Source organism: Gymnoscopelus braueri (assembly GCF_963280865.1).
Source record: "Gymnoscopelus braueri genome assembly, chromosome: 17".
NCBI lineage: Eukaryota > Metazoa > Chordata > Actinopteri > Myctophiformes > Myctophidae > Gymnoscopelus > Gymnoscopelus braueri.
The window spans coordinates 16,139,431-16,152,424 of NC_137617.1; the positions used below are offsets into that span (position 1 = coordinate 16,139,431).

Sequence of the window (12,994 nt, forward strand, 5' to 3'; positions counted from 1 at the left end):
ACTCTTATAGTCAAAAGAGTTGGTGTGTGTGTGTGTGTGTGTGTGGGTGTGGGGGGGGGGTGATTCATTTCAGTGTTGTGCATTGAGCCAAGCCTGGCGTAAACTACACTACTACTACGTGTAATTCCATGGTCTGTACACTAGATGTCAGACAAGTTGCTTAAATAGGTATAAGAAACTGACTATCAGTATACCTCCTCTAAACTATGGTGGTTAAACAATATATTACCTGAATTATTACACATGCATGTTTCATATACTGACCAGATTCACCAAATATTTTGTTGAACGTTTTTCTTGATTTGTGAAGATTATTTTGTTGAACAAAATGTGCAGATGGCTGGCTATAGGTCAAATTGCATCTACATGTACAATAGCAAGCAACTGTGATGTTGAATGGAAAAGCCATGGTTGTAAAAGTTACTGGTGTCTTGGTTGCATATGGGGACATATGGGGCACGACGAGATGTGAGAGTGTATCACTGTAGGTGACAAGGACATGGGATCAAGGGGATGTTGGAGGGAATAAGGGACCAGTTGGTCAAGAAGAAAGACTCTTAACAGGGCAGGGTGTGACACAACGCACGCACGCACACACGCCAACACACACACACACACACACACACACACACACACACACACACACACACACACACACACACACACACACACACACACACACACACACGCCTGTGGTATACTTTTCCATGTAAGTTCAAAACTAATTGGAGGAAGCAATATTTTGTAACCAAAATGTGTTTTGACATTGTAAGCCTTTTTCAACAGTACTCTCTCTGTCTATCTCCATCTCTCTGCCATCCCTGATTGCACTGTTTTACTGTTAGATTAAAAACAAGGCTCGTCTCTTCTTATAAGGCAGTACCCAATGTGAAACCACCAATTGTACAAGTTTTAGTGTTTCCTTCTGACACACACACATTTGAAATATATATATATATATATATATATTTTTTTGCACTCCCTCATGGAGCTACTTGCGGATTATACTAGGGTCAGTCCACCCTAGGTGGACACGCACTGACCTTTTGCACCTTAATCCCATGTATAACGCACTGACTTTTTTTTATTTTTATTGTGCTTTTAACGTCCATATGTATATCATGCACAGTATAAGTATAACATGCACAGTATACATACATTGCTGCTATGCTCAGGCACCTTAGTTTTTTATTATCTCAGGTACTTTGTAAATATGTAGATAACTTGTCTGGCCTTCTGTTGCTCTCTTGTTTTGATCTCCTTCCCACTTGCCCCCCACCCCTCTTCTTCTCCCCCCCCTCTTCTTTCTATGGAAATTAACGTTGCGATGGGAACGATGTACAAAAACGAATTTCACCCACTTCTTTACCTTGTAAACCTGTGATGTGACAATAAAACTGATTCTGATTCTGATTCTGATATGTATTTATGTCCACATAAACAGAAGTACAAGAATGCCTTGTACAAAGGACATAAACACTGCCAGTGCAGTCAGATAATGGGAAAACAGCCGGTTACAAAGTGCATAGCCTATAAGGCAGAACATTGTTACATTAACAATAATGTTGGCATACTTGTCAAACACAGCGGACATCAATCGTGGGTAAAGAAAACACCGCCTCCTCCAAATTGAGCGGCTTCCTATAATAGCTGATATTGCGCAGTGCCTTTCTAACTGTTTGGCCCTCCTTTTGGAGCGGCCGGTCATTTGAAGGCCCCTCACTCACAACCAACTTGTGCACGTGCCCTAGGCTACAAAAGTAAAGTAAAAAAGTTTACATCTGTAGCCTAGCTGTGAGATGGCCTGCTCTAGCTGATGATGTTTGAGTGGTTAGGAAGGCTTCCTCTTAAGCTGTAATCAAAAGTACAGCCGACCTCGAGAATGAACGCCTCCCTATGGTTTTCGTTAACAACAATGACATCAGGGGGTGTTAGCTGAAATGTTAGAGAACACAGAATCTTCATTACACAGGCTAAACATGCTCGGCTTCACAGTAGAACGCTTATACAGCTCATATACAAGGCTCTTCTGGTACAGAATTATAAGGCAGTACGCAATGTGGAACCACCAATTGTACAAGTTTTAGTTTCCCTCTGACTGACACACACACACACACACACACACACACACACACACACACACACACACACACACACACACACACACACACACACACACACACACACACACACACATTTGTGTGTGTGTGTGTGTGTGTGTGTGTGTGTGTGTGTGTGTAGACTCATCCCTCTCAACAAAGTATTACCAAAGGGGAAGTAATGTCCTCGGGCAGCTCCATAGTGAGCGCCGGAATAGATTTGCACAAGGCGTTCTAGTCGTCTGCGAGAATGATGAAATTTTACTAATTCATAAAGCACAACGTTTGCACGACTGGCATTTTAATATCACACTCATAAATATAACCTTGTTTCTGTGACAGTCTGGGAGACTGGAGATGAAACTCTATTATTTTCCCAAAGCGTGGGAAATGAAATATTGAATGCTGTCTCATTGGCTAATGCATTGGCAATAACGGCGCTGTGCAGAAAATAAAAGGTTTGGTAATTGTTCAGGTTTATGTCCTCTCTGCCTTCCTGAGCGGAAAGCCATTACTCTGTGCTGCACATTATTCTGCACAGCTCCGTTCAACATTATGATAACAATGTACTGTAAATGTCAGGGCCTTCCACTGTCTCCTGAGCACTCAAATGAGCGTCTATATCCCCAAAGGACCTGCAAATACTCCACTCTCTTAATTCCCCTCCCCATTATACATATTGTTTAATGACTGCCTGCCTGCACAGTATGTTGTACGTGCGATTTGATGTGGTATATATTGTCTATACTCTATTACGTTGGTTTCTTAAAGTGGGGTCCCGGGGGGGGGGGGGGGGGGGGGACACCCAGGGGTCCTTGGGGGGGGGGGTTCCAGGGGGTCCCCAGCAAAATGTGTTAATATAGCATCACAATAATTTTTACCTTTTATACTTTGGCTATTCAAAAATAGCAGATATACAAGCTCATACCGCTTCTGGTGGTCCCTGTAACAAAAGATTTGAAATGGGGGTCCGCGGCCAAATACATATCATTTTGGGGATCCTGTGACAGTATTATTACATAGTGTTAGTGTGGCCCTGAGGTTTATGTATTACGTGATAATATGAATAATATAGTATTACTAGTATAATCCTACTATAAATGCTTGAAATCGCTACGTACGTGCGTGTCAGTGTGCGTATCTGTCCTTCGCGTATCTTGAGAACCGCCCGACTGATCGAGCTCAGACTCGGCACCTGTAACACCGATTAATTGGACCTGAAGGAGTGCGGTGCCTGGCGTCGAGTCGGTTGGATAGGCGGCTGTCCAGAACCACCGATCTCACCATAGAAGGGCATATCCATACAGTGTAGTGTATGGGCATATACTGATGATATCATATATATGGGAATAAAAGGGACAAGAACTACATAATTGAGATCTCCTTATGGTCATAAAAGGCACACAGACAGACAGACAGACAGATCTCTATATACAGTAGGGGTATATAGGGGACACAGACAGACAGACGATACATCGTTACATAGTATTATTCATTTGATCTCCAAACACTAACTTCATTTTTTAATACCACAGTTTCATTGCCCGCACAGTTCTAGTTATATTATCAGAGAATGTCATTTATCAGTAAGTCATTGGGTAATATGATTTAGGAACAACGCTGCAAGATAGATAAACCGAATGTTGCAAGATAATGTCAACATTGAGAGACAATTTGTGATAAACCTTTTTTCTTTTTTTTTTTAAAGAAATGTGGAATATGCGTGTCCTTTCTCCAACCTTGTGGAGTTGTAACAGATGTCATTGTCTGCTGTGCTGGTTCTATTACATTTTGTATGCAAGTCTATGTCAGCGGATTGTGACAAGGCATCTCTTTTATGTTTATGGGTTGTGTGTGTGTGTGTGTGTGCGTGTGTGTGTGGGTGCGCGTGTGTGCGTGCCCACAAGTGTCTGCCAAAAACACTCTGAGCCACTTACATAAACAGCAAGAGTGCTCACATATCCCCAAAGATAAGTCACAACAAACGAGTTGATACTGACTGACAGTGAGAGAAATGTGCGGTACAAAGCAATGTGCTTTACAAGCACACACACACACACACACACACACACACACACACACACACACACACACACACACACACACACACACACACCACAATCTCTAAAAATAATGTTTTAACATAAAACAACCATTTCTCTTGTGAGGATCGGGGAAATTGTCCTAACAATGACTTTTTCTCATATTCTGGGACATATACACAAACGTGTGCACGCGTGCACACATGTAAGCACGCACGCGCGCATGTACACACGCATACAGGAACACACCTTTAACCCCCACCGTATATGTGCAGCTGTGTGTTGAGTGACAGTTGGACAGTGAGGGAGACATTGTAAGTGTTCCATTGAACGGTGTAACATTCTAATCACTGAAGGGCCTCCTCAGAGCCTCCCAGAGATCATTAACGGCATAATCAACTCACTCATAAATGGAGCCAGATGTGTGTGTGTGTGTATGTGTGTGTGTGTGTGTGTGCGTGCGTGCGTGCGTGTGCGTGTGTGTGTGTGTGTGTGTGTGTGTGTGTGTGTGTGTGTGTGTGTGTGTGTGTGTGTGCGCAAGACAAAGACAGAGCTTGTGTGTGTGTTAGTGGGGTTTTAAAAAAGAGACAATAGAGTGTGTGTGCGCGCACACACACGCTTGCATGCGCTGTTACAGTATATGGACATTACAGGAACTGATGGATGCCTTCCTCCCCTGTGTGGTTTCACAGTGAAATTTTCATAACACGAGTCATGCAACACTAACCCTCTCTTCACACTGTAATTGGTTCTACAGTACTGTACCTTAGAATAAACAATGTTGGGGAAATTCAATATTCTGTGGAATCGCCACTCGTCTTGATGGGTTCGGAAATGATGATCTATCCTCACGTCCCTTTGACACAAAATAGCTTGGCAGATGCACTGCAATGCAGAACATTTAAGGACGTATATTTGTATTGTACTATTATTCACGCTGTTGACATTTTGCCATGATTACAGTTCTGTTGGGCTGAAGTTTGAAACCCTCATGGTCAGATGCTGTGTGGCATTGCAGATGTACTTTAAAACAGACCTTTCACAGCAAAAAAAATATATGAGGGGCCCTCAGTGTTACTACAGGGTGGCTACCAAATCTTTGTGTAAGAGGAACGTTTTTTGTTTTTCCAAAAATAAATTACAATTGAATTCACACAACACGCAGCACGCTTGGTCTTCAACCAGCCAACGTTTTCACATGTCTCCCCCGTTTTCCGCTCCCTCGATTGGCTCCCAGTTGCTGCCCACAATGAGTACAAAACACTGATGTTGGCCTACAAAGCAACCAAAGGTATGGTACCCCCATACCGTCAAAGCCTGATCCAACCCTACAACCCTTACCGCTCACTCAGATCAGCTAACACAGGGAACCTTCCCTAAAACATCCGGGACATCGCTCCACACGTCCCAGACTCTTCTCCCTTCTGGCTCCCAAACTGTTGAACAAACTCCCCATTTTCAGTTAGAACTGCAGATTCACAACCAATGTTCCGCCGTAATCTTAGGACTCACATCTTCAGACTCCACCTTGGCCTGTAGCACTTGTAGACCATGCAGACTTATGCAAAGGTTAATATGTTTTAGATACTGTACTGTAGCATGTTATTTAGACAGATGCTAGGTTCATTGTATACCTGGCAGCCTATTGTTCCAATGTACAGATTTGTATTTTGATAGTATATTGTTTAGACTGATGCTAGGTTCCTAGTTTACTGAGGCACTACACTGTGTCTCTTCATTTGATGTATGTGTTTAGTTTGTCTACCCTCAGCCTGCATGTAAACATGTTAAAAGTCATGTTCTGCATGCTTGATTTGCATTTTTTAATCATGAAATTTCAAATGGATTGCTAATGAGCAAAAATAAAAATAAATATTGAGAGAATCTTGGTCTATCCAGTCTAAGCTTTATGAATCTATAAAGCTACCTTTGAACACACATAAACATTTGGCTGCAAAGAGGTGGAAAACAACAGACAGCGTATTGTATGAGATTTCTTTTTTACTTTGTTATAAAACAGTTTATTACTCATTTATAAAATGTTACATAGCAACCTTAAGTGTTGCCCTGACAAGTCAGAGCTGATACATTATGGTACTTACAGTATCTCAAAAAACAAACTATTTATTTTATATATATATATATATATCACCTGTGACACTCCTGGAAAAACATCATTACCTGGAAAATAAAAGAGAAATAGCTAATAATTTAGATTATATTCAAACCAAGAATACTCAATTTGTGGTGAAACCTACACGTACAGCAGGTAAATTAAATACTTTTCTTATTGATTATGTGCCTATTCATGCCTTTCAAAACTACATTTATCTTCCCTAAAATGTAATTGTGGATTCAGCATTTGTTTTGAAGACATGAAGACTTTTTTTTCTTCTTTCCTTTTCACAGAATTGTGTTTCGCAAATGTAAACACAGCATTTTCATAATCTGTAAAAAAAGAAAAATCTTTCTTTCACAGCACCACATACCGTAGCTTCCTTTTGGTTACAAAATAAAAGCAAGTCAGGAAAACAGATTTAGTCTGATTGCTCTAATCGCAACAATTGTCCATTTATAAACATCACATTAGTTCATAAACTATAAATCTTTGTTGATGTAGGAGCTTGGCGGAGCTTTGGGGCCATGTGCATGTGTTTGTTTTAACCCATCAAGAGCGGGGAAAGCATCTGTGTCATTTTAGATTTCTTTGGCTATTCAAAAATAGCAGATCTACAAGCTCATGGCGCGGCACTCGGTGCCGCGCCATGAGCTTGTAGATCTGCAATTTTTGAAAAAGAATTTGAATATGTGTGCAAATCTTTGAATATATATATTTTTAAAGCGAAGATTTGTAACTCAAATCTTTGCTTCTGGGGGTCCCTGGAACAAAAATATTTTGCAAATGTTCGCTTTAAAAAAAATATGTATTCAAAGATTTGCACAAATTTGAAGTTCATAGCTATGAGCTTTTATATCTGATATTTTTTTAATAGCCAAAGAAATCTAAAATGACAGAGAAGTTGAATGGATTAATGTAAGCGCTCTTAACGAGTAGTGGCTTGAAAATATGACTCCGCCCCCAGCAAGGTGCCACACTTCTTCTGATGACAATCCAGAGTTTCTTTTGTCGACGGTGGGACGGTTCTGTTCCGTTATGAGGGTCCCTCTCTTCGCTCCCTCCCGGGTGTGACACGTGGAAATAATCCTACGCCCGATGTCTTATCTAAATTACTGATCAATAACAGAGTACATTCTTTGGCCCGTCCCCCAACACAGTACGTGACATTAACCACTGGTTCTCAATTGTGTCGTCCGGGGACCAGCTGGGGTCCAAATAAATGGACACAGGTCGGTCTGTATAACTCTGAGAGTGTACAAATGGAACCAAACGGACCATCACAGGTCCATTTGGTTCCATTTGTACACTCTCAGAGGTTAATTAACACTTAAATAAACCATGAAATGACAGCTCCCAATTACATCTCCTTTGACTTCCCTCTCAAAAAAGATCACGCAAGCACACACACACACACACACACACACACACACACACACACACACACACACACACACACACGCGCGCGCAGAGTAAACGGTTACAGTACACACAACAATCTCCGCATTCCTCTGAGGCAACAGTAGCCAGTGAACCTAATGTAAAGTGTTGACATGGGAATGCCAATATTAATGACTGTAATAATAATGAACAACAATAGAAGCAATAATAGATCTATATTTTGTTTTGTACAAGAGGCACCTCCGTCCTACATTTTACAACCACATTCAACATTGTTCTGGCTGAGACTAAACCAGCCTGTGTGTGTGTGTGTGTGTGTGTGTGTGTGTGTGTGTGTGTGTGTGTGTGTGTGTGTGTGTGTGTGTGTGTGTGTGTGTGTGTGTGTGTGTGTGTGTGTGTGTGTGTGTGTGTGTGTGTGTGTGTGTGTGTGTGTGTGTAATACTATACATGTGAGGGCCAAATATCCCCACAACTACAGTTTGAGAAACAGACCAATTTCCTGGTCCTCAGGAGATAAATGGTTGTTTCATGGTCAAAAAATTATCTTTAGAGTTAGTAAAATGGGAGAAGATTAAGGTTGGGGTCAGGGTTAGACATTTAGAGGTTAAGTCACAACACCATGCGTTGTGACCTTCAGCTTCAGGGTTAGGGTTAAAAATGGCAACAAATTGTAAGTGACATTCATAAAACAGCTGTCTTAAAACACTGATGTCCTCACAAGTATAGTAATACGTGTGTGTGTGTGCGCGCGCGCGCGCGTGCGTGTGTGCGTGCGTGCGTGCGAAAAGCAGAGAGGGACTGAGACTAAACATGTAAGTGAGGAGATCTTATTACAGATGCAGATAGAAACATAAGAGATTAAATGAGAGAAAGAAGAGAGAGATGTACCAGCTACTGTATAAGGGAAGAATACACGGTAGAACGCTCAAAAGAGTTCATTTAACTCATAAAGTGTACAAAATAGAACCAAATGGACATTTGTACAGTCTCTGAGTAAAATTTGCACCGAAAGCTTTTACCGCGTAGTTTGGAAGGAGACGGAGAGCGATAAAGAGAGTTTGAAGTGGAGCAGATGAAGCTGCTTTCAAAGGTGTTTTTAGATTGTTTTTCCAGGAAGGAGCACTTATCATTTCTATTTACATGTATCTATAGATCACATTGCAACAGCTGTAACATACTGCATAGTCCCAGTGTGGTTCTATAAAGCAGTGGTTCTCAAAACCTTTTCACGTCAGGGACGCCCAAATTAATAATGTGGTTCTCAAACCTTTTCACGTCAGGTACGCCCAAATTAATGTATTTGGCCACAGACCCCCATCTGAGAATAATTTGTGCATACAAGATTTGTGTTGTTAAAATGTTTCCAAAAAATATTCTAAGCTTGTCACATTCTTCTTTTCAAGTTTAAAAAACATATATAGCAGATCTACAACCACAAAACGTGTCGTGATGCGGCGCATTGTGAGCTTGTAGATTGGCTATTTTTAAATAGCTGTTGTGGTTAAACAGATTTTGATGCTATATTAACACATTTTGCTGGGGACTCCCTGGAGCCCCCTCAAGGACCCCAGGGGGTCCCCGGACCCCACTTTGAGAACCACTGCCATAAAGGCAAGCAGTACAGGACTACAAGAACCTGTTTCAAATAAGACGTACGTGAACCTCTCATGGCTTCAGTAAAACCTTAAGACCTAAAAGTATCTACTATTTCAATAGTGAAATCCAGTGCTACTGATAAAAGGTTTGTTGTAACGACACCATCGTAGTTCAAGACTAAAAGCCTAATTTAGGCTCACGTGTGGCTGCAAAACATGGAGAAGTGTAAAACAGATGGAAATAACATGTTAGTTCCCAACTACATCACTACCAGAACAATTCTAAATATCCATTTAATTTATTTTATTTTGTCATCTGGTCATGATGTTGCAAACATCAGTGTAAACTGGTGAGAATGAACAGCATTGTAATACATGAAGCTGTATTATTTAGGAGAAACCGTTTAGCATCACTAGCCACTAAGGCTGCAAGTACCTGGATGGGGGATAGGTGTGTATCCAGCTTTGTCTCAGAGCGTATTTAGCATGGCGCTACACATAGGCCTACTGCACGTTCTGCATGCAACTTTAACTTACTGCTGCACTATTGCTTGGAATTATACATCTATTTGTTCTTTTGCTGTAGCCAGAAGGCACACATATAATGATCTTGTTACTCTTATAGCCAAACGGCAGTTTGTTGTGTTTGAATATACTGTACTAGTGCCTGTTCTGTTGTGTAGAATTGAGAAAGAAGTTTCTATAAGCCTGATGTATTCTTCTTCGTCGTACAACGGTGTCGCTCTGCGAGAATAGCGTGTAGATCGGCTATTGTCGACGAGTGACCCCGTCACGTCGTATATAGTTTAAGCATAAGTGACCAATGGAGCATAAGATGACATGGCAGACATCCCGTACGTGTCGTCAAACATTTGGTTACACAGAACCCCAAAAACATACTGTATGGTGCTCAAACCAACCCAATGACAATATGGGTCAGGAATCTATCGCATATTGTGAGGAGTAATCTTTTTGATTAATTGACAACAATAATACACATTAGCCTCATTTGGCCCATAAAAAAAAGAACATGTGCAAATTGTAAACATAAGGAAGTAGCAACGAGACAAGTTTTCTTTTTACAGTCGTCCCCAGATACAAGCGCTCTTGTCATACTGTCTGTGGTTTAATAGTGTGTCCTTATGCTGGAGGGAAAGGTGTCAAAATGGAATCAAATCTGAGATGCGTCCTAACGGGGGGGGGGGGGGGGGGGCTGCTGGACCATTAGTCTGAAGGTAAAAAAAACAGGAAAAGCTTTGTGCTGAGTGTGTGTGTGTGTGTGTGGATGAGACTTGACACTGGACGATTCCACTTCCAAGTGCGTATACTGCAGTGGTTCTCAAAGTGAGGTCCAGAGACCCTCAGGGTTCCGTGAGGGTTCCAAATGGACCCAAATGGACCCTTTACAGGTTACAGAGTGTAACAAATGGTTTCATTTGTACACACTCAAGAGTTATGGGGGGGGGGTCCTTGAAATTAAATAGTCTGAGAACCACAGTTGAGTGCTGTGTCTATTAGGACAGCTTAGTGCTGGGATGAACAGAGTTGAGCTGTTGCGCGCTGAAGGCGGGCTGGGGGTTGATTGACACCGGGTACAGCCCGTGGTGCAGCAGGTCCCCGTACGTCGCGGCCGCCATGGGATGCCGGTACATGTGGACGGGGCTGGCGGCCGCCTGAGCCAATAGCTGCCTCTGCATCATGAAGGAGTGGATGGCGAAGGGCGGGACCAGAGGGGAAAGCACGGCCGCCGATTGGTTCTTCAAGTACTGGAGCGCGTGGTGGTGATGGTGGTGGGGGTGCGTGTGGTGGTGGGGGTGTGTGTGTGGGTGAGGGGGGTACCCCAGGGCGTCGCCGCACAAGTCCTGGACCTGAGAGAGCGAGAAGGCCCCCGCCGGGTAGAGAGCCGTGGGGAAGATGTGAGGAGCGGTGGGGGCCGGGAGGAGGGGGAACGGGGCGGCCGCACCTCCTTTCTGCCCCCCGCCGCTCCCCCCTTCCGCAAAGCCGCGCGACGGCGTGCGCACGGGCTCGTGCGCCGCCGCTGCTGGTGGCGGCGGCGGCGACTTCAAAATGGCCGTCCGGTGCGCCGCCGAGTCGTCGCCCGTCTCCTCGTGAGCTTGAGGGTGCTTCCTGGCGGGAGACGAGGACACCATGACGTCCTTTGATGTGGCGAACGAGGAAGAGGAGGAGGATGAAGAGGAGGTGTGCATGGGTGTGACGGCTCGTATCTTCCGCTCGGTGAGCCCGTTCTCTGACTCCTCCAGGGGTCGTTTGAGGGGCCGCGCTGTGCAGATGTTCTGTGGCGCCACTTTTGAACTCAAGATAGGACGGATGATGTTGGCGGGGTCGTCCGTTTTGCCGTAAAGTTCAGCCGCCTCCCTCTCCTGCTCCCTCCTCTCTCGTTCCATCCCTCCTCTGTGTCTGTGTCTCTCTTCGTCGTTCCCCCTCTCCGCCACGTGCCCGTTAAGCGCGGTCCTCGGGTGGGACTCCCCCGGGGCCGCGCCTTGTCTAGGGGCGTGGCCATGTGCGTGCGTGTGTACGGGGGCGTGCGTGTGCGTGGCCGACGTGGTCATGGGCGGCACGCGGCACGCTCTGGGGTGATACGCCACGCCGAGGGCCCTGTGCCCGTTCTGAAAGAGCGGCGGCGATAATGCCCTCGCGTCGCCGGGCGAGTGAGGGCCGTCCCGATGCATGGCGGGTTGCGGGAGGGATTGGGAGGATGACGGGGGCGGGGCTAACAGTTTTGGAGGGGAGGACTTGGGGAGACTCAGATCTGTCGGCTGGTCGTCTGCAGGCGGCCTGTTGCCGTTGGCAGTGGATTTGTCCTGCAGACCAGAGAAGCTGAAGTCATGGTGCAGGTGAGACACAGAGCGAGGGAAGGGCTCTGAACACACACTGTCTCTGGGGAGGTTTAGTCCTTGTGTGTGGTGACGTTGGGACTCGTCGTGGGACAGGTCGTTGCTGAACCTTAACCCGTGCTGTTGCTGCGGATGGCTGGACTCTGCACTAACTAACTGGTGGGGAAAGCTTACGTATTTTTGCTGTTGATGGTGATGATGATTATGATGATGGTGATGTTTGTATTCTGAGTGGGGCAGCTCGCCGTGGTCCCGGTGCATCTCTAGCCCACTTCCCGTGCCCCGGCCCGCGCTGAACTCGTGTCCTAAGCCGTGCCCTTGTCTCAGGTGGCTCTCTGCGTTTTTGTAGAGGCTGTGCAGGTGTGGAGAGGAGTAGAGGTCGTTGATGAAGCCGGGGGGAGTCTGGCCCGGGGTGGGCGTGTCTGGAGCATGCAATGGCGAGGGTGACAGACGCCGCTGGTATGGCTCTTCTGGACGGGAGTGAGGGTGCAGGTGACCGTATGGGAGAGAGGGGTACGCCGGCGGGGGGAAGTTATGTTCGTGGGAATACAGAGGCGAAGCCACTCTTTCCTCTCTGTCTATTACTCTATCAGTCTGTGCTTGAGCTCCCTCTCTCTTGTCATCTGCCCCTCCCCCGCGTGACCTGAAGCTCTGCGCTAGCTGGATCACCGAAGGGCGATTGACCGCCGCCGCCGCATCGGAGCTGGCCACTGGCTGCCCCACGGCCTCCTCTGCAACGCCATTGGATAAGCTGCTGATGAGTGGAGGAGGCGGGCCATAGGAGGGGGGCAAGTGACTGTGATTGGGCAATCCAGTCCCGCTGACCTGTGACAGGGCCTTCTTTTTAGCCAGCGGGGACATGATCCCCGGGTTGACCCTGGGCGGG

General features: G+C 45.2%; 1 protein-coding gene across 1 annotated transcript in view; it reads right to left on the reverse strand.

Moving 5' to 3' along the window:
- Positions 1–7,560: 7,560 nt before the first annotated feature.
- The window catches only part of LOC308104568 (AT-rich interactive domain-containing protein 5B-like), a 148,763-nt gene continuing 143,329 nt past the window's right edge, over positions 7,561–12,994 (reverse strand). The window contains 1 exon segment of the mRNA XM_080455013.1: positions 7,561–12,993. Coding sequence (XP_080311139.1) covers positions 10,768–12,993 — 2,226 coding nt within the window. The 3' untranslated portion in view covers positions 7,561–10,767.